General features: G+C 42.5%; 1 protein-coding gene and 2 long non-coding RNA genes across 5 annotated transcripts; 2 read left to right on the forward strand and 1 right to left on the reverse strand.

The window, feature by feature from the left end:
- Window positions 1-314: 314 nt before the first annotated feature.
- Window positions 315-10,318, reverse strand: mylk5 (myosin, light chain kinase 5). 3 transcript variants are annotated; one of them, XM_077619584.1, is made up of 17 exons: window positions 10,095-10,318; window positions 9,124-9,267; window positions 8,076-8,228; window positions 7,804-7,962; window positions 7,225-7,260; window positions 6,654-6,781; window positions 6,380-6,533; window positions 6,014-6,313; window positions 5,130-5,256; window positions 4,397-4,600; window positions 2,710-2,927; window positions 2,458-2,581; window positions 1,449-1,601; window positions 1,269-1,389; window positions 1,119-1,203; window positions 890-1,030; window positions 315-761 (listed from the first exon to the last, which is right to left on the reverse strand). In XM_077619584.1, exons 1-17 carry the CDS (start codon window positions 10,216-10,218, stop codon window positions 550-552), a joined length of 2,583 nt encoding a protein of 860 aa, XP_077475710.1. In that variant the 5' UTR covers window positions 10,219-10,318; the 3' UTR covers window positions 315-549. The 3 variants fall into 3 exon arrangements, with proteins under 3 accessions (XP_077475710.1, XP_077475711.1, XP_077475712.1); XM_077619585.1 differs by lacking the exon at window positions 7,225-7,260; XM_077619586.1 differs by lacking the exon at window positions 10,095-10,318 and having other exon boundaries at window positions 8,076-8,231; window positions 9,123-9,268.
- LOC144088877 (uncharacterized) lies at window positions 6,637-12,179 on the forward strand. The gene is made up of 3 exons (XR_013304954.1): window positions 6,637-6,809; window positions 7,790-7,968; window positions 10,006-12,179. It is a non-coding gene; the product is annotated as an uncharacterized LOC144088877 (long non-coding RNA).
- A 1,875-nt stretch (window positions 12,180-14,054) lies between these two features.
- On the forward strand, window positions 14,055-20,930 carry LOC144088029 (uncharacterized). Its single transcript, XR_013304794.1, has 3 exons — window positions 14,055-14,132; window positions 14,515-14,656; window positions 20,365-20,930. It is a non-coding gene; the product is annotated as an uncharacterized LOC144088029 (long non-coding RNA).

Genomic DNA, 20,930 nt, shown 5'->3' on the forward strand with positions numbered 1-20,930 from the left:
AAACTGTCATATGTTTCAAAACATTATTATTTTTTTAAAATACAAAATTCCATGTTACCAATTTCATCATACGCAGTTTCTGGGTGTGATGACAATTAGGCTTTTGTTGTCGATGATGAAGACAACAGGGCCTATGTACGATTATTATTATTATTAGATTAACTTCGACACGTGAGTGGCATTAATGTTAATTCCAAGAAATTGTTACTAAAATAACCCTTTTCAATCAATTTTTCATGCCATTTATTTGTGATAAAAATTTATTTTTGATATAAAATCCTTGTTTTATTAATGAAATTCAACATGGTCTCACATTGATGTTTGAAAAAATGACCATTTTATTTCAATTGATATTTGCAACATAGTATTTAGTTTTAAAGTGAAAATAATTTTGAGGCAATACTACAAAATTTTCCAGTCATTTTTTTGGCCGCAAATTCCAAACGCAATTTGTCGCAAAAAACATTTACAAAGCCCCACCCCCTAATTAACAGACAGAATATCCACAGTCGCTTTCCTGCGTTGATCACCTCAACATCCAAAGCAATTTTAGTCCGAATTTTGAATGACGAGCGAAGCCGAGCATGCCGTCTCTCCGTGGTCGTTGACTGCTTTGCAGGTGTAAACGTTAGCGTCGCTCGGCCCAACACCCGCCATCACCAGCGCGCATCGCCCGTCTTCCTCGTATTCGATCCGGACGCCCTCCGACTCCTCCACGGGCTCCCCGCCGCGTAGCCACACCACATCTGGATCGGGATACCCTTAACACAAGCCGGCAGAGGTGTCCAATTTATCCCGTCCGAGAGGGTCGACAGCGATCATTGACCTCGCACTTCCCGTATTTCTTTCGGGTACGCTCCCTGGACGATATGTAGACGCCAATCTTTACCTGTGAGGCAACATTCCAGGTGGGCGGTGGCTCCTGCCAAGACTTTTTGGTCCCGGAGAGTCTTAGTGAATTGTGGGGGTCCCCACATTTTACGCTCCAATGAGAGGAGGGCATCCTCTGTCTCTGGGGTTGGCGGACATTCTGAAACAATACGTTAGCCCAGATAAAAATTATCAAGGAATCCCGCCCCCATTTTGCCAGAAAATCGGTTAAAAAACAAACAAAATACCTTCTGCAAGACTATTAGGAGACGGGCTGTCCCCTTTTCTGAGTAAGGCCATCCTCTTCAAGGCTAGCATGGCCTTCCCCGCTTTCTGGGAACACAGTCCATCTTTACCCACACTTTCCCCCAGCGCCTGAAAAGTTACTTTCTCCACACCTTCCACTTCTGCCGAGCGAGAAAGCGCTTCATCTTCTCCTTGGAGAGCGTCTTGGCGTTGGCCGGCGACTTGGACGCCATCCAGCGGTGAGCCAGGGCGTCCTCGCTGGACATGCGTCGCCTAGAAAGGGACGGTCGACGTCAAGCGGTTGGGTGGAAGGAAGGAACGTAGTCGCGCACCTGGGGTCTTTCTCTAGTAAGGAGCTGATGAAATGTTTGGCCGAGTCCGTGATGTCCTGGAAAGAGTCCTCGTCAAACTCCCACTGGGCCGCCGTCACCAGAGCCAGCGTTTCGGCGTCGCCGCTTCCCTGGAACGGGGACTCGCCGCTGAGTCTGTGAAAAGCACAAGTGGAGAGGAATAGATGGATAGAAGTTTCTTGGGTGTCCACTTGGTGGCAATGACAAGAGAAGGCTGCTTCGCTAACGGAATGCGGCGGTCGGAAGAACGGCGGATGGATTTTTGAGCTTGGAAAAGGAAGGGAAAAGAGCGAGAACATTTCGAAGGAAGCAAAAGAACAGATGAAGGAAATGGCAAAACGGTAAAAGCAATAATGGGAAATATGTTGGGAAGCAAATAAAAACAGGACTATTGAGGAGAAAATAGTACACAAACTAAAAACATCAAAACCTAAAACAGAAAGGAAAAGATGGATCAGATTTTGTAAAATAAGGAAAATTAATATCAATGGTTGGTCGATAAAATAGAAAAGAAACTGTAAAATGGGAAAAGAATACATTCAAAATAAGTCATATTAATACAGAGATAAAGGAAAACAATAGGCAAATTGTTAAAAGGACTCAAAATAATGGATGAAAACAATGATGAAAAATAGAGAAGTTAAATCAAAACAGAATGTTATGTTTTGTTTTCTTTAAAAAATGATAATATAATAATAATAATAATAAAAATTGCCTTTTTTCCACCCCTAAATAATATACGTAGCACATAACTTATATTTCCACGTGATGACATACTATAAAGAAAAGATAATGAGGTTAGCAAATGTAGCACATTGACCTATATATATCCCTCGGGTAAAATTAGCCCCAAACGAACGCTGCCGGCCCACCCAGTCAAAGTGCACTGGGCGTCGAGCAGCTGACGAGATAACGCTCCAAAATAAATAGAGAACAGGAAGGGCATTTTTGAGCCTTCGCCGTGGGAGGAGCCTAAATGCGGCGGACTCACAGGATGTAGCAAATGACGCCGACGCTCCACATGTCGCTGGCCAAGCACACGGGCTCGTAGTTGATGACCTCGGGGGCCACAAACTCTGGGGTCCCCTGCAGCACCCTCGTGTCCCCCTTGTCGTCTGTCCACACCAAAAAAGACCAATCGTCCAATGAATTTGAAAGAGATGGAAAGTACAGTAATCCCTCGAATATCGCGGTTAATGTAGACCAGACAGAATTTTAAGGCAGCAAATTTTTGCTCTGGTACCGAGTTGGGCGGCCAATCCGAAGTCGATGATCTTGACGGCGGTGCCGCCGGCGTCCACGCACACCACGTTCTCGGGTTTGAGATCCAAGTGCACGATGCGCTGAGCGTGCATGTAGGACACGCCCTGCAGGATTTGCTGCACGTAGCGGACGCTAGCCGGTTCCGTGTGCTCGAAGCTGTCGTCCACGATGCGCTCAAAGAGTTCCCCGCCGGCGATGCTGCACGTAAACGGACCGTCATTTGTGGTGCCCTGCTAAATACAGTTGTACCTCTACTTACGAAATTAATGGGTTCCAAGATTATTTTCATAACTTGAAAATGTTGTAAGTAGAGGTGTACTTTATGTGTAAATTCTCTAATTCGTTCCACGGTCCTCACAAAACTACCAACTAGACCAGACATGGGAAAACTACGGCCCGCGGGCCATATCCGGCCCGTTAGGCCTTTTAATCCGGCCCGCCGACGTTGTCCAAATTATTATATATAAAAGGTTTATCGTGTAGGATTAATAATAACAGAGAGTCCCAATAAAAAACCTGTTCTTGGTTAGTCACCTAAACATTCTGGATCCCTTTAAACGTGTTTTGGGTGGGATATATACTATATCAAAGTACAGTGGTACCTCGTCATACGACCGTTCGTCATTCGGAATGCTCGTCTTACGGGGGAAATTTCGATCGAATAATTCGCCCGTGATGCGGTCAAAATTTCGTTATGCGACCAAGCCAGGTGGCCATGGCATTTTTTTTTGCATATCTTTCGTGTACGTATAACAATATTTACGAGCACCGGATGAGCTATTCAGACCAGGAAACGCACAACGCCCATGCGCGGGGAAAAGAGGGCTTTCTGGGTAATGAAGTATACTCGTGCTCGCAACAGCATCCCCGGGGATGCGAACACAGATGCTACAAGCTAAAAGGAGCCGCTAGCCAGCGCCCCCGAAGCTACCATGAGCAGCGGGGCGATCGCTGATAAAAGACTCTGCTCGTTGGCTGCTCATAAGAACATCGGGGGCACTGGCTCGCAACAGCATCCCCGGTAGAAACTCTATCATAGTCGCCGTTCGAGGGGATGCAAACACAGATGCTACAAGCTAAAAGGAGCCGCTAGCCAGCGCCCCTGTAGCTCGCATGAGCAGCGGGGCGATCGCTGATAAGACTGCTTGCTGCTCGTTGGCAAGTGGTCGTGCGTTCTCCGATTGTGAGGACATTTGTGTGCATCATTTTCGGAATATTTTGAAGGGAATAGTACGACAGCAAACAGCCCATGGATAGCGAACGTGAGGGTGGAGTGTTTGTTCTGTTAACGAGTGCGTCGTGTTGAAAACAAACCGAAGCCCCCCGCCCCTTTTGTGCGTCTCTCTCTCCCCTCGGCGAAATCCGCCCAATTTTAGTTAGATTAAACACTTTATTTCTATTAAACCACTCGTTATTTATTACTTTGTCAATATATGGCGAATTATAAGAAATAAAACATTTTTTTCAATCCAATATCCTGTTTTTGGTGTTTTTTTCAGAGAGTTGGAACGAATTAATTTGTTTCCCATTCATTTCAATGGGAAACTTTACCTCGAGTTACGAGAAACTTGTCATACGAGCTCAGTCCCGGAACGGATTAAGATCGTATGTCGAGGTACCACTGTATAAGATCTCAAAACTGTGAGAAGTATTTGTCAACAACTCACAACTCCATGACCATGACCATTTCGGGCTTGTGGTCGTAGGCGGCCAAGCATCGCACCAGTTTGGGATGGTGGAGCTTGTTCATCAGCTGGATTTCTCGTTTGGCCGCCTCCCTCTCCTTGACGCGCCGACCTTTGTAGAATTTTCCGGCGCACGGTCGTCCGTTGCCCTTGTGCCTCAGCTTGAACACCAGGCCAAATTTACCCCTGAGGAAACGGACACAAAATTAGGACGTCCCGTTACATTAGAGTCACAAAGTCACCTGATTTGACGATCTGCCGACTCCGAATCCCGGTCCGATAGCTCGGAAATGTATTCAAAAGGGGAAAAGGGCACTTCCAAATGTCTTTTATTTCTTAATTTCAACATAGATATCAACATTGAACCCACATCAGATGTTTTTGATCAAAACCCATTAAGTTGCGTAGCACGATTTAAGGTTAGGAACAAATTATATGAAGTTCTCATGGATTAACCTTTATGAAAAAATTGATTGTTATTTTCTAGTTTTTTGCTAGAGTAAAAATAATTACGCATTATAAAATGTACTGTATATGTTTTTTCCCCCTAAAATATTCTTGAATTGGGTCCTTTGTGTCCTTGAGCCCTGCGATTGGCTGACCACCAATCCAGGTTGTCCCCCGCCTGGTGCCCGTAGTTGGCCGGGGTAGGCTCCAGCACCCCCTGTGACCCTCGTGAGGATAAGCGGTTCAGAAAAATGCATGCGACACTCACATCCCGAGCTTCTCCTGCACGTCGTAGTGTTCCGTTACTTTGTGGGTGGAGTCGATGGTGACCAACGCTTGGGGAAGATCCTCCTGGTCTTCGTCCTGGTCTTCGTCCTGGTGGACTGCTTCGCAATCTGCGTGGAGATCAATTTGGTGTTTTTCCATTTATAGTCCATATAGTTTTCATTTCTGGCTTATCCTCCATGAAACATTTGGAAAAAAGGGTATGCAAACGACGTGATGGCTGAGTGGTTAGCGCGTTGGGCTCACAGTCTTGGAGTTCTGGGTTTGAATCCAGGTCAGTCCACCTAAGTGGAGTTTGCATGTTCTACCTGGGCCTGTGTGGGTTTTCTCCGGGTACTCCGGTTACTTCCACATTCCAAAAACATGCATGCTAGGCTGATTGGATACTCTAAATTGCCCCTAGCTATGAGAGATTTGTTGTTTGTCTCCTCGTGCCCTGTGATTGGCTGGCCGCCAATCCAGGGTGTCCCTGAAGTCAGCTGGGAGAGGCTCCAGCACCCCTCGCGACCTTTGTGAGGTTAAAGCGGTTGAGAAAAAGAATGAATGAATGTCAAACATATTCCGTGTGCGGTTATAGTCTCGATTGTCGCAAATTCACATATTTACGATTTTTTTTTCTGCTATTAATTATTTTAAAAAAATATTATTAGTATTTATTTAAGTTCATAAAAATGTGAAAATCCACACTGAAACTGTAGCCACTCTTGCGACTTTGACTCAGCACTGAAGAAAAAAAAAGTTTGTTATAATAGGGGTGACCCTACTTTGCAATTTTTCAATTATCACGGCCATGTCTGCTCTACATTAACCGGGATATTCGAGGGATTTCTGTATTTCATACTCAGACGGGATTCGGAGGGTTCTCACCCTCGCGGTCCATGACGACCGCAGGCGACGGCGGTCCCGGCTCGCTGACCCCCACGGCGTTGTAAGCCCTCACGCGGAAGCGGTACTCTTTCCCGGACAGGAGATCGCCGCACACCCTGTAGGACGTGCTGGCGCAACGCTCCGCCAATCGACTCCACTGGGCTCCCTCGCTTTGCGCCTCCACGGCGTAGCCCAGCACGGCGCTGCCTCCGTCGTAGCAGGGTCCCGACCAGGACAGGACCAGACTCCCGTGGCCCAACCTGGAAACCAGAGGACAGGAGGCGGGGGGCTGCGGCCGTTCTGCCCGAGCCGGATCCGGACTTTTACTGGCGGCTCGTCGGGTCTCGCCCGCCGCCGTTTCCTTACCTACGACGGCGAGGGTGAGCGTGTGTTGGGCCGAGCTCTTGCGGTCCTTCAGCACCAGCGTGTAGCGGCCCGTGTGGCCAAGCGCGGCCTGGGCCAGGACCACCGTGCTGCTCTCGTCCGAGCTTTCCGTCCAGACCTCGGGACCGTCGGCCAGCTGCGTGGGGAGTCGCCCCGACGAACAATCAATACGCCGATACGTGCCGGGAGAGGTCACCGAGGTCGCGCGGGGGAAAGTGCGTTATTGAATTTTGGCCGGAAATGGAGTAAACATCACCTGCTCTTTGTTTCGGATCCAGCAGGACACGACGGGCGTGCAGCCGCTGAAGCGACACGTGACCCGCGCCGGCATTCCCGCCTGGACTTCAACGTGCCGCGGTGGGTTCTCCAAGCGAAGGACTGGACCTGACCGGAAGGATGACCACAGCAAAAAGTACTCATTTTACTTAAACACACACAAACAGCACACAAAGTGTGCACGGGGAAACTGTGGGAGGAAGCTGCTTTTTCAGATAAACTCTATCATGACAACAGAGTGGCTAATTGTGTCAAGTAGAAACAAAAAGAGAAGCTAACTTGCGTGCAACCACTTTTTGTGTTGTCACAACATATCAATAAATTATGGTTGCTCTTTATTCCGAGTCATAGGGCACAAAAAAAATAATACTATAGACGAGAGGAGCCAAATTCAAAGCATTTTGGACACTTTTAACCTTTTCTATTTTCATCATATTACCCATTTTGACTTAAATAGACTCAGCGACAAACTTCCTTTTCTGACCTCTGTGACCTTTGACCTCATGACCTCCAAATTTAATCGTTTCGTATTGAGGGAAACTGTTTCTTACCGATCCCCGAGTTGGTTCTCTTTTTGGGGATGACCTCTGCAAGGAAAAGACAGGATGTTTTTGTTTAAAAGGAGAAATGCTATTGTGCTATTTATTTCGCTCGAGACATTTTTTATCCTTTAAGTCATTTCCTGACATCTCCGCCATCACAAGAAAAGTGTTTTCCTGTTTTTGCTTACACAAAGACGCTTCCTGAAGATGCCCTTCCTTTTTTTAAAGACCCCTCAATTTGCTCAAAACCAGACTTTACTAGATGCTTCAAACTTCTAAATCAAATACAGTGATCCCTCGTTTATCGCGGCTTCGCGACATCACGTTTTTTTTCTGGGTGAAATTTTTTGGGGTTAATTTTTTTTGTAAGTACATAAAAATGTGAAAAAAAATATTTTTTAAATAGAGGTGACCCTACTTTGCGGTTTTTCGTTCATCGCGGCCATGTCTGGTCTACATTAACCGCGATAATCGAGGGATTACTGTACTCTCAAGGTTTTTTTTGTTTTGCGTAATAGCCAACCAAATTTCAACTACCATAGAGGCTGAATTACTGTTATATGTTAAAATGTAGATCTATACATGAACCTCGTGGAGAAGAGGCTGGACTCTGCTGCTCAGAACTTGTAGGGGAGGTTCCCGTGGACCCTCTGGAGTTGAGCTGACCTTCCCGCGGTGACCTTTCGTTTCCCATGATGCTCTTGTTTGCAGAAACTCGACTCCGCACGCTGCAAAGGGTTTCAAAGTCTGGAGGTAAGATAGGTCAGATCAAGATAAGTTTAAGTTTATTGGTGTGGCTTGTCAAGTGCAGTAGATAACACCGCAGTTATTTTACGGTTTTAAATAAAATGGCTTCTCACCTTTTACGAATGCAGCCGCGCTGCAGGAAGTCTTTCCTGCCGCATTTTCTGCCACGCAAGTGTACGCGCCGGCGTCCTCGGGCAGGCAGTCGCGTACCACCAAACTCACGTCGCCGCCATCCAGGGCGGGGATTCCAAAATGTGCCGCCTCACCTGCCAGTAGGGGGCGAGAAAGGTTCTGCTCAAGCCATCGTGAGCAGAAGTCAATTTCTTTACAGGCAGGGGTGTGCACACTGTGGCCCGTGGGCCAACAGCGGCCCACTGCCGTCGAAAATGATGAAAATGGCCTGCGCAAAAAGCTGAAATTGAGCCTAGATTCTGTTAAGTTTCTCAGTTTTAACACTAGATGGAGCTAGTCATTCTAATAGTGCCTCTTCGTTAACTTAAAACTGACAAATGAGGAAACCAATGTTGGAAAGTAAAAAAAATCTGGTGAATCAAACTTTTTTGGAAGTCGCTAAACATTTTTCCTTGTTATTCAAAGTTTGTCAATACAAAATTTATATTGCAATACAGTAATCCCTCGAATATCGCGGATAATGTAGAGCAGACATGGCCACAAGACAAAGGACTTAGACTAAAACTCCCATTAACCTGTTTTTTAGGATTTATATCAAGCGGAGAGGAACTATTTTCACTGTGAGTACAATGTTTAAAGTATTTAAAATGTTCTATATATACATTATATTTAGATATTAATACATTACAGTCTTTTGACATGCTTATAGCTGTAATATTTAATAAATATATTTTCTTTGATAATTGTACTTGTGTATAGGCCCGAAAACATGTATTGTGGTCGTAATAATGGGGGTGATCCTACTTTGCGTTTTTTTCGTTTATCGCGGCCATGTCAGGTCTACATTAACCGCGATATTCGAGGGATTACTGAAGCCTGTTCTGGTTTATTTAGTTGCAGTTATATGTCAAATCCATTTCAACTGGCAAGGCTGGCATTGATCGTATTTCACTGCCAATGAATTAAAGGACTAGGTTATCTGCAGTAAAATTTCTGGATTTTTGGATGCATTTTTTGATCCCTCCTCACCATTGTGCAACCACGTGACTTTGAAGGGTTGACTCCCGGATAGTGCGCCGCTTAGCGTGATGTCTTTGCCTTCATCCACGCAGCAATCTCGCAGCGGCCGCACAAAGACGGGAGGTTCAACGTGCTTGTGGCGAGGAACAATGTCTGGATTGCAAGATGGAGGATGGGAAATAATAATAACACTTTTTTTAACGTAACACCCGACAGAAAAAAGAAATTATGTTAAATGAGTGCCGATTGGATCACATCTTTGTATCACTTATATTACAAAGTCAGTATAGCACAGAAAAAGCATAGAAGAGTATGTCATACAATAGAAATATGCTTGTTCCATAGGGTTTAAATCTGGGGATTCGTTTGTTTAGTGTAAAACGTTCCTCTTGAGTGAGCTCATTGTGCAAAAAATGTCACGTATCTGTTAACAACCAGCCATGTCAAACATAACACTAGTTTTACGGTTGACCTTTTTAGAGGAGGCTTTTATTAGATCTTGTTTTTTTAGGATTGTTTCATTTTCAAGGATTACAGGCTACGTTAAGGAAACATAGACATCATTGAGCATGATAATGATAATAAAAAAAGTTAAATGAGTATTTGTAAACATATTGTCTTACACTATGTATCAAAAAGACTATAAATCCAATCATGCATAGACAGAGTATGTTATACGATGCAATAACTTGTGTTCAGTAGCATGAGTACTCCATAAAGTTTAGGTCTGGGGATTTTCTTGGCCAATCTAAAAATTCAAATGATTGCCTCTATTGCATAATTTAATTTCTCTCATGCAAAAAAAAAATCGTGCAACCTAAACCTTCTGTTGTCCGTAAAAACAACGTCCCGTGAGCCCTCTGACGCAAACCCTATTTTCCTTTTCTCTAGCCTCAAGCAAAAACCATCACGGAGCTGAAACATCCCGCTCACACAGTCGCAGTTTCAAAGCTCTCCCGCAAATAAACAAGCAAGCTCACCCGCATCTGCCGTCGCCGTCGCCGTCGTCGTCGCACCCTCTGCACTTTTAAGTCCACTCCCGGACTTGATGTTCATCCTGAAAGTGGACACGTAACGGCGCTGACCCCCCGCGTCCACGCTCATGATGCCACGCTCGGTCCTCTTGTGGTCTTCTCGACTTCAGATTCTCATTTCCCTCCCGGCAGCCGACTTCCTGTCTTCTTGCGGCCGACGTGTGACAAGACAAGACACCCTCCCTACTGGATCCGGTCTAACTCCACCCCCCAATAGCACTACCACCCACCTGTCTACTGCGAGCACCTTCTCTGCTCTTGAAAGCTCTTTCAGCATATAAACAAGAGGTGGATACTTTTCTAGAGCTTTCCAGCCAAAGGTCTCATTGCCCTCTTTTTTTATAGTCTCCCTGTTGACCGTGACTCACTCGTCAAACCCCCGAACGGGTCATCGCCCTCCCGGGGACCCTAAAAAGTGCAACATGTTCGCAAATCCACCAACACGTGGACATGTGGCCTCTTTACGAACGCCGTGGTCCACCTGCCGTAGGAGAGCATCTCCTATCTCAGGGGTTGGGAACCTATGGCTCGGGAGCCACATATGGCTCTTTTGATGGGTGCGTATGGCTCTCCACTAACCTGTGAGGTAAACTATGGAAACTGCTGGTGAGAAAGTGCAGGAATAGGAGCATTACGTTGGTATTATGGCATTGACACTACCCCAGCACCTTATAATCTTTTTTTTTTTTTCATTACAATCTTCTGCATGGATTTTCTCATCGATTAGCAACAACGTAACAATGTTGTCAAAAGAATTCAAAGACTTTTTGTACTTTAAAAGTGGTGAAGTGACTAAAAAATGCACGCATTTACATGCATGTTGACTTTTTAATTCGGAGCATGGCCTCTCAAGGGATTAACATTTAAAAAATATGAATTGTTTATGGCTCTTTCCATCCAAAAGGTTCCCGACCTCTGTCCTATCTCAACCGGCATGGCGGCGCCCGGGGAATCGGCACCCCCGCGTTTCCAACGCCTTTCCTGCTCAAATTCCATGTCAGTAAGTGGCTCAAATTCCCCAAATCAAACATTGACCAAAAAGCTGGAGAACACAAAGACGGTCATTATGAGGGTCCCTTTATCGGCGAGTGACTAATTTTGGGCCATGAAAAGGAGAAAAAAAAAAACCTTATTGTTGCGGACGGTAAATGTCGATGCAATTGGCGAGTTTTGTAATTCGAGGTGACTCATAGGTGATGCTAAAACACCCGCACAAAAGGCGGACAAGCGCACACACGGCACAAAAGACAACAAAACGTCAAGCTCCATCGCTTGATTTACTGCCGAGTCTTTCTGATTGAGTAAGATCACCTTTTTGGAACATTCTAGGAATGACGAATAGCAAAACAGTATTTTTTTTAAATGAGTTCTAAGGAAATCAAGGATGAGGACATCTTTTGATATCATTATCCACTTTGTGCAAATTATTTGAATCATCTCCAATGTTGTCATTTTGACGAGTAGAGTCGAGAATTGAATAAAATCATTAAAACGTGCCGTCCTCTAGAAAATGCATCGTTTTAAAATGAATAAAATACGTATAGATAAACATCTTCATACATTAAGTCCCACACTCGTACAGGTATACACATGCAAAAATAAAAATCACAAAACAATCAAGATATAAAAATGGCAAAGTAAAAACAAGCAAAAAAGATGAGCAGAATAATAAAGAAATAAACAATCATTACTTCCATTGCACATAATGTTATGGATAAGGATCATATATATCAGGGGTGGGGAACCTTTTTGACGAAGAGGGCCACAAACAATTCATATTTTCCAATGTTATTACTCATGAGCCATACTACGAATTTAAAAGTCAAAATACATACATGTAAACGAGTGCCTTTTCAATTTTTTTTTGTAATTACCACTTTTAAAGTGGAAAAAAAATGAATATTTTTTAAAAGATTCTTATGCTGTTGCTAATCAATGAGATGATGCATTCCAGAAGAGTCTACTGCAAAAAAAAAAGAAGATTAAAGCAAAAAGAAGAAGATTGAAGCAGTTCTAAATGTAATATCTCAGTTCTGTCACCAGCGATTTCCATATTTTAGCTCACAGGTTAGCGAAGAGCCACATGTGGCTCCCGAGCCATAGGTTCCCTACCCCTGTCCTATGTTGTCATTTTGACGAGTCGAGAATAGAATAATACAATTAAAACGTGCCGTCATCCTTTAAAATGCATCATTTTAAAATGAATAAAATACGTATAGATAAACATCCCCATACATTAAGTCATACGTAAAATAAAAGAATCATAAAACAATCAAGATAGAAAAATTGCAAAGTAAAAAAAAGCAAAAAAGATTAGCAGAATAATAGAGAAAAATAAAGAAACTACTTCCGTTACACATAATGTTACCAAGGATCATATATATACTCATAATGTATTATGTACATTTTTATCAGTATAGTAAAAGAAACTAATCAAGTCCTGTAAGGCTTATTTGTAACAATTTGCCTTAAATTATTTGCACTGTGGCTCAGAAACGTGCAACTTTCTGTTGTTGTTGTTTTTTATCCTAAAATTTGCCCTAAATCACATATCTTTTTTAGACATCATAAAAGGAGGAATTCAACGTTTATCTATTTAACGCATCACTTCTGACTCCAAGAGTTCAACCCTGCTTCCCACATTCCTTCAAATCGTTAGTCAACCACCTCATGAAGACGTTCTAGTGTCTCGTACGATTGAGATCTTTCCCCCCTGACCTAACACAATGGAGTACGGAAGCTCTCCCCCCGCCTCCGCAAAGTGGTCTCCCCCCTCGACGAGCCTGATGGAATGCATGCGGGTGGTCTCTTCCCTCGGCCTTGGAAAAATCAGCAGCGAGATCTACTTTTTTTCACCGCAATTGATCCCACTAGCTTTAGAATTTTCATACAACAACCTGAAAAAATTGCAGAACATTTTTGGTGTGTTTGCTGTCATTGCACGCAAACAACAAGATGACTATCTTTGTTATCGGCGTTTTGCTCTGAGGAAGTGGTTTTGCTGCAAAGTCCACCAAAACAATGTGGACAATTTTATTATCAGACAGTTTATTGTTCCGTGGGTGTAAAATGCACTCGGCGGCTTATTTCCCGTCTTCACGGTCCCTCTTCTGAAGAAATCTGCCATGAACAGGCCCTCACATGCTCCTTTTCCTGGGAAATGCTTGAAATGTCAAACTTTGATGCCCTAATTTGCACGCACAAAAGAAGAAGAAGAAAAAAAAGAATTCTGATGTTTATCAGTTCTGGAATTCAACCATGCGAAACTACTACCCACGTCTTTAATTATGGAAAAAGTTTTTTGCTGTCAGTGAGTAGTACTTTGAAAGTATGTTATATAGTGCCTTTTGATCGTTAATCAATCCAAGCAATTATGTTTTATGGATAAAAACATTAAAATAGAATGTAAATGACAATGCGAGATAATAGCTGTGCTCAATTTGGCCTGCTTTTGAATGGAATGCTTTTTATTGTCATTATAATGAGATTTAAAACACAAATACTAAAAACAAATAAATAAACAATAATAAATAAATAAACAATATTAAACTAAATAATAAACGAATGAATAAAAGAAACAAATACATGAATAAATAAATAAACACACATAAATAACTAAATAAATAGATAAATAAATAGATAAATAAATAGATAAATAAATAAGTAGTCAACATAATAAATAGTCAACATAATAAATAGTCAACAACATAAATAAGTAGTGAAGCACAACTCGTCATATGACGTGGGCCGGTAAAGCTATTTATTTAAAAAACAACAACAATGTTGGTCGTTATTAGAGACATCCTATTGGTTGTTTTTGACGTTGGATTATTTAGTCCAATGAAATGACTCAAGTAGTCTGCTCACTCCGCCCCAAACAGGTGTGTGCAAATTAATGCTCTTCTGTACAGATAATCAAATGAATGGGAAAGCATGGAAAAGAAAACGGGGTACAGAGGACACTTTCAGGAGGAAAAGCAGCAGGTATGGGAGAAAGACGATCAGAGTGATTTTGTATGCACCACTTGTCATTCGAGAAGTAGCCAAAGCATTAACTACGGTCAAGCCATCGGGCGTTCGCGTTTTCGTGGTCAAAAGTGCGGACGCCCAAAATAGTCTGCCCGCTTAATCCAAGCATTACGGTAATTCCATTCAAAACAATAGTGGCGGTGGTGACTTCCGTGTGTTCGTAGCGGACAAGTTGAGCTAGACTGCCCTCTATTGTCCTTAAATGTGCAGTGCAATGCATCTTCCAGGACGTGACAACCTGAAGTCGTGTAAAAAAAATATTTCATTTTAAATTGGTGGCTTTCCTGCAAAGCACATGATGAATTTATAAGGTGTCGTGTCTGCACTCAACTTTCAGCAACGACATGCCGAAGCTTGTAAGGGCCTGTGAAACCTGACCTTTGACCCCACAAATGTGAGTGTGGCCTTCGGCTGCAGGCGTGGAGATTCGAGGAAACATATTTTGGAGCCGACCTGGGAAGAGAAGATTGACGTCTGAGGTAATTAACACATTTTAAGGTGGAATTTCAGTTTCCCTTTTTTTTTTATCTAAAAGAGAATTAAAAAACTGAAAAAATAAGACATAATGTTGATAAAAATGATGTTCCCACCTAATTGATAGAATTTAACTTTCTATTGAGAATTTTCTTTTTACTTTTCCCTTTTATTTATGATTTAAAAACAATTACGAATTTGGACGTTCCCTTTCTTGAAAAATGACAAATTTTATTCTTGAAAAGAAATTCCACTTAGTCATCATGCTTATTTTTTTATTAAAATTTTAGTAATATTTTAACTTGCATTTTTATGTAAAAAAAATAGCTTTTGTCATAAAAAATATTGAAAAATTAAACCTTTTTTTGTTTTTAAAACACCTTTCCTCCACAACATTAATTTTTCTAGTGTCATTAATCTCCTCAGTGACATGTTTTTTGATGTAATAAGTGCTCTAAACAGACAGGGGGCGCTATATCATATTTCAACAGGGGAAGGGAATCTTGGGACATTTTCTCCTGAACACAAAAACAAAGCAACTTCATCACACACTTTCCAGAAAAGCTTCTTATTTAGCACCGTCTTAAATTGCTCACAAATGCATGCTTACCTCTCAAGACTTTAAAAACAAAATGGTGTAAAACAAACAACACCAAAATAAAGTTTTCCTTTAAAATAAAAAAAACATACAACTAGAAATACCACGTGCGATGATTTCTATTAAAATTTCCCTTTAAAATAGATTCGCCCTATTAAAACCACGAACATGTCGGTAAAAATTCAGGGGTCGTCTTATACTCGAGAAATCTCAAAATTCAACGATTTTAAGGCCATTTTAAGTCTAACCTCATACGCGGAGTTAACTAATATGCCAAAAAAAAATCAGTTCTATGCTTGCCACCTCTTTGTTCGTAGCGCGCTTACGGCTACAATAGCTAAGCGCACCTTTTCAGCCCCGCCGTGCTAGCAGTGGGCCCACATGGAAGCGATTACATGAAATTACAGAGATCCCTCAGAGCCGAAGAGCCTGGCTAGCAGCGCTCGCTCATTCATCTTGGACGGACACCCAATACCGCCGTGCTTTAAGCGAACACACGCAGAGGTGGAGGCGAAAACGTACACTTTGACGGACGTGCACACCTTGCCCCAAGCTGTTCATTCCCCTCTTGGCTTCGCCGGGACAAGGCTACAGTGTGCCTCTCCCTCCCTCTCTACCTCCCGACCTCCCTCTTTACCTCCCTCCCTCCCTCCCTCTCTCCTGGACTAGGCCCCGGCTGTAAATTCCTCAGACAGGGCTGTTTAGAGGGCCTCCATTTAAACGGCGGCTCGGAGTTTTTGGGCTCGCCAGAGAGGAGCCTACTCAATAAGTCATCATCAAAGCCCCCGCAGACGTTGGCGGGAGAGAAATTACAGTGGTACACCGGATTACGTTTCTATAGAAGGATGCGACCTGCACGTACAGGTGCTTCAAAGGCGACATGCATGGGCCAATAGGAATCGGGCTTACTGGAACCTGGAAAGCAAGAGTGAAAAGCAAAATAAGTTCGCGTTAAAGTGGGGAGCGTACAGTAGTTTATTTTTGCACAGCTATGATGATACAGTCAGAAATATTACAAATAAAATTAAAAGAAAAAATGTTTTTTCAAGTTTACGTTGTTAAAAGTGAACATTTGTCGCTGTAAATTACCGATTTTATTTGGACAAAATATGAATGAACAATTCTTTATGCAAACGCATTCACTTAATGATATTTCTTCTGACAACTGAACTTCATTCCCTAAAATATACAAAATAACTCCAATTAAAGCAGGAGAAATACGACAGATCTAAACAAAAGCACAACTTAATCCACTTTAACACAACAATTGATATGAATGCCATTAGCCTATCACAATCATGACATGACACCGTCATGTACATGAATTAATTCTTAATTACAGATGTCGTTAAGTGCCCTATACCTATCTTAACAAAGTTAAGCCTAGCCTACTTTTAAACCAATGTCAACTTTACATCAAAATGACATATCGGATGACACTTAATAACCTCATTCATTCGCTATAATCACATTATCACAACAACATTCAAACAAAATGTAACCATTCCTCCTCATAAAAAACACTTAATCCTCTCAATATCTTATTCTCATAACCTCCCAACTCCGCCCCCTATAACTTATCACCCCCAACTTTCCCCACAATCACCCACAATTTATTTCCACCACATCATTACTGCACAAACTCAACAACAAAACACATCTATAAATACCCCTCCACGACAGCTTTTGCCTAAGTGTGAACATGTTTCACATCATAAAAAATAAACTTCATTTCCCCAACACAATAACTTGTTGCCTCCTTTGTTATCATTTGCTACTGAAGCTTCACAGACAGTGGCGAGCATGTGTACACGCCATGCTATCCGGTTGCACATTTACCATTCCAACGCCTCCAAACACACAAACATACCCACACACCCACCCACACATGTCCCAATCAAGCCCATTATTATCCCAGGCATGCTCCAGGCTCCCAAAATATCTGTCAGACAGCTGTCGGCACCTCTCGGCTTAGCAGCTGGAGGCTCTCTTCAAGTCGTCCTTCTTCTTTTCGCCCGATAACACGCGCCGCCTTTCCTTCAAAAAGTCTGGACCAGATACCTCGCCTGCTATTACAAGACCGCAGCCCCCCCCGTTTCCCCTCCGACGGCCTCCCCGGAGGAGCCTAGCAGCCATAAAACAGCAGACAAATGGCGTGCAGCAGGCGTGAAAAGGAGCCACCAGGAAAAGCAAGCGCAGAAAACGCTCCCCAATAACTATTAAAGCCTGGGCGCGACCCACATGTTGATCTCATTATCAGCCAACAATATGGCCGAAGACTTGTCACCTCCCGTGAATCACCGACTTAGCGATCCCTCCTTAGCCACACCTGCGCTAGCGAAACCCCATCAGATATCTAAGACTTTTTAATTTGGTTTTTTTTACTGCTACGGATATCCGCTCGATTTTGACGATTGATTTTAATGAACGATTTCAACCGTCGCTCTAAACGGCAATGTTTTACTTCGATAAGACTCTCGGGAAACGCATCGATAAGCTTCCTAGCTTTCCAATGGCGTCCATGTTATTTCATAAATCACAGGTGTCAAAGTGGCGGCCCGCGGGCCAAATGTGGCCCGCCGCATCATTTTGTGCGGCCCGAGTAAGTAAATCATGAGTGCCAACTTTCTGTTTTAGGATTAGGATTTAATTTCCTGATTTTCCCACTTTTAAATCAATTGTAATTTTTTAATCAATTTTCTCCATGTTTTTAGTTCAAAAATTATTTTGTAAAATCTAAAAATATATAAAAATAGCTAAAATAAACGTTGTTTTAGATCTATAAAAACTGAATATTCAGGGCTTTTAATCCAGTTCTTTTAATCCATTTATTAAAATGGTGTTTAAACATGATTTAATGCCAGCTATTCCAGTAAAAATGAACTACAGGTTTGATTGACAATGTTCTTGCTTACCGTAAATCTTATCTGCCAAATCGTACAGCAAGGGTGTCAGACTCGGGCTGGTTCGCGGGCTGCTTTAACGTCAACTTGATTTCACGTGGGCCGGACCATTTTAGATATAATATTTAGATTTTTTTAAATAAATGGATTAAAAGAACTGGATTAAAATCCCTGAATATTCAGTTTTTATAGATCTAAAACAATGTTTATTTTTAGCTTTTAAAAAAAATATATTTTTAGATTTTACAAAATGATTTTTGAACTAAAAACAGAAAAAATGGATTAAAAAATGACAAATATTGATTTAAAAGGGGGAAAATCAGGAAATTTAATATAGTACATCTATACTCTTCATTTTAATTTCATCCTAAAACACAAAGTCGGCACTCATGATTTACTTTCCCGGGCCACACAAAATGATGCGGCGGGCCAGATTTGGCCCCCGGGCCGCCACTTTGACACATGTGGCGTACAGTTTGCATTTACAGGATTTTCAATCTTTTTAACAGATACGATAAATTTTAGAGTCAACACAGGGAAAACAACTCTGAAAAAAATCCTCGCAGATTTTCCTATAATTGTCCACACATAATCGATAATCTACTATTTGCCACCCCTCAAAAAGTTCCTTCCACCCCATTAATATTTTTCTAGATCCGCCCCTGGAGAAGGTAAATCTTAAATCTTAAACCGAGGTTGACAGGTACTCATTCCACTTGTTTCTCATTCCCACATCAAACCAATTTTACTTTTAAAAAGTACCGCGTTCGCCCTCTAATCTGTCATATTTGAATCCTTTTGTCTCCGTCCAAGAGGGAAAATAGGCGTGCGTTCTTCCTGATGATGTTGATATTTCAGCGAAAGGTTATTGCGTGAGACCTTGAAACATCTGGAAACGGAATCAGATGCTTTCCCGTTGACTCATCCAGGTCGGTCGGCGTCTGCGTCTGCGTCTGCGGGGTCGACGCCGACCGACCTGGATGCCAAACGGCGGACGGGATCATTCACCCGGCTGTCACGTTTACGTCGACGCCCGCTCCTTTGGGTGTCAGCTGTCTCTCGTGCACCTCCGATGTTGATTCCTAAACGCTGGCTTTCGCTCGCTGGAGGGCAAGAAGGGACAAGCTGGGCTAAGATGGGAAGAATGCTCACGCAGACCTTTGTTGCGTCGTAACTGGAGACGTACCATTGGAAAAGATCAGTATTTAAAAAAAGAAAAAAAAGAAAGCATTTATCTGAATTAAATTGCAAAAAATACATGTACCCTACTATACTCTTTGTATTTACACTCGTGAAACAAAGTTTGCACAACAGAGAAAATATCCAGAGACAGTCTAAAAATCAAGAAAATTACATACAAGAATCAAATTCATCTCTTTACATTATTTTCCACTGAAATGAAAATAATCCTGAATACGTATACAGTACATTTTATATACTACAGTGGTACCTCGACATACGAGCAATTTGAGATGCGAGTGAATTTTTTTTTTTCCCGTTAGTCAGTGCGAATGGCGGAGCGATCGCTAATACGAGAGGAGTATATACTACTTCTCGTTGGCAAGTGGTCATGCGTTATCCTATTGTGACGACAATTGTGTGCATTATTTTGGGAATATTTTGAAGGGAATACAAAAGCAAAGAACCCTCGATAGCTTGCATCTGAAAGTCAGGGTGGAGGCAGGGCAAATAGAGCTAAGAAAGGTATCAAAATTCAAAACAAATTACAATGAAGTTTAGTGTAAGTTTAGATTCAACTTATTTTTGAATGTGTCTGCATCGTCATCCAAGTTCATTTCAATTTCTTTATTTAATGTTACGAGCGCGTTGCCGTGCAAAAAGTCGACATACGAGCTCAGTCCCGGAACGAATTAAGCGCGTATCTCAAGGTACCACTGTATACATTGTTATTTACGCTACTGAAAGAAACTTAGCAGAACAAAAAGAGCCTAAAAGTCTTGAAAGTCCCAATCAAGAGTTCAAGAGATCCACAAAATGGGCCGATCCGGACTCCAGTGGCGTGCAAAAATCTACCAATCGGAACTGTTGTATTGTCTAACTTATAACTATGCCTTTTCTTGCTACTGGCACAATGACATTTCCCGAATGTTGGATGAATAAAGTTATCCAATCCAATCGAAACATCCCTGATTGTGCCTCTTGATGCCATTTCGCTATGTGCAACACCACTAATGTGAGGCTTGTGCAAAAGGTGGTCGGAAGACAAAGGGGAAAGTCGCAGACAGGCAAGTTTGGAGCCTGTTTCTCATCACATCCTGGACCGGGACCAACAAGAACTCAGCCTCTGCACTCCGGATTAGTTGCAGTCATGCATTAGAAGGAACCATAGGGGAGCCGTGGACATTTTCCAGAACACATCTACTACCCGTAACGCCCACTCACCGACTCGCCAAAGGATGTCAAAGACGTTTTCCCAAACCACCTCCCCCCTGCCGTTTTCAACTTGGACGGCGGACGCCAACCGCAGGGAAGGATTGCGATACAGCCGCACCGAGGTCACTTTTTGCAATCTTCTAAATGTGTCCTCGATCCAAATACCACTGACAGCGGGTCAGCGAGGACTTCTGGATCTCCAGCGCTAATTTGCCACCTCCTTTTAATGTCTGTCTTCCATGAAATTGCACAGTCATTCCCAATTGTCAGAGATAAACAAATATTCCCTAACAAGCGACTTGGTAGGCATGGTTATAAATGAGATTATTATTATTGTTGTCTATGATTTTTGCATGATAGTGTGGCCACGTGTATCTTGTCAAA

Source organism: Stigmatopora argus, chromosome 14, assembly GCF_051989625.1.
Source record: "Stigmatopora argus isolate UIUO_Sarg chromosome 14, RoL_Sarg_1.0, whole genome shotgun sequence".
NCBI lineage: Eukaryota > Metazoa > Chordata > Actinopteri > Syngnathiformes > Syngnathidae > Stigmatopora > Stigmatopora argus.

Excerpts from the sequence above, each read along its gene's own strand:
- mylk5 (XM_077619584.1), bottom strand. The coding sequence starts at position 10,218 with ATGAGCGTGGACGCGGGGGGTCAGCGCCGTTACGTGTCCACTTTCAGG. Across the intron at positions 8,229-9,123 it reads AGTCACGTGGTTGCACAATG|GTGAGGCGGCACATTTTGGA; the intron begins GTGAGGAGGGAT and ends CCCTACTGGCAG. Across the intron at positions 6,534-6,653 it reads GGATCCGAAACAAAGAGCAG|CTGGCCGACGGTCCCGAGGT; the intron begins GTGATGTTTACT and ends CTCCCCACGCAG.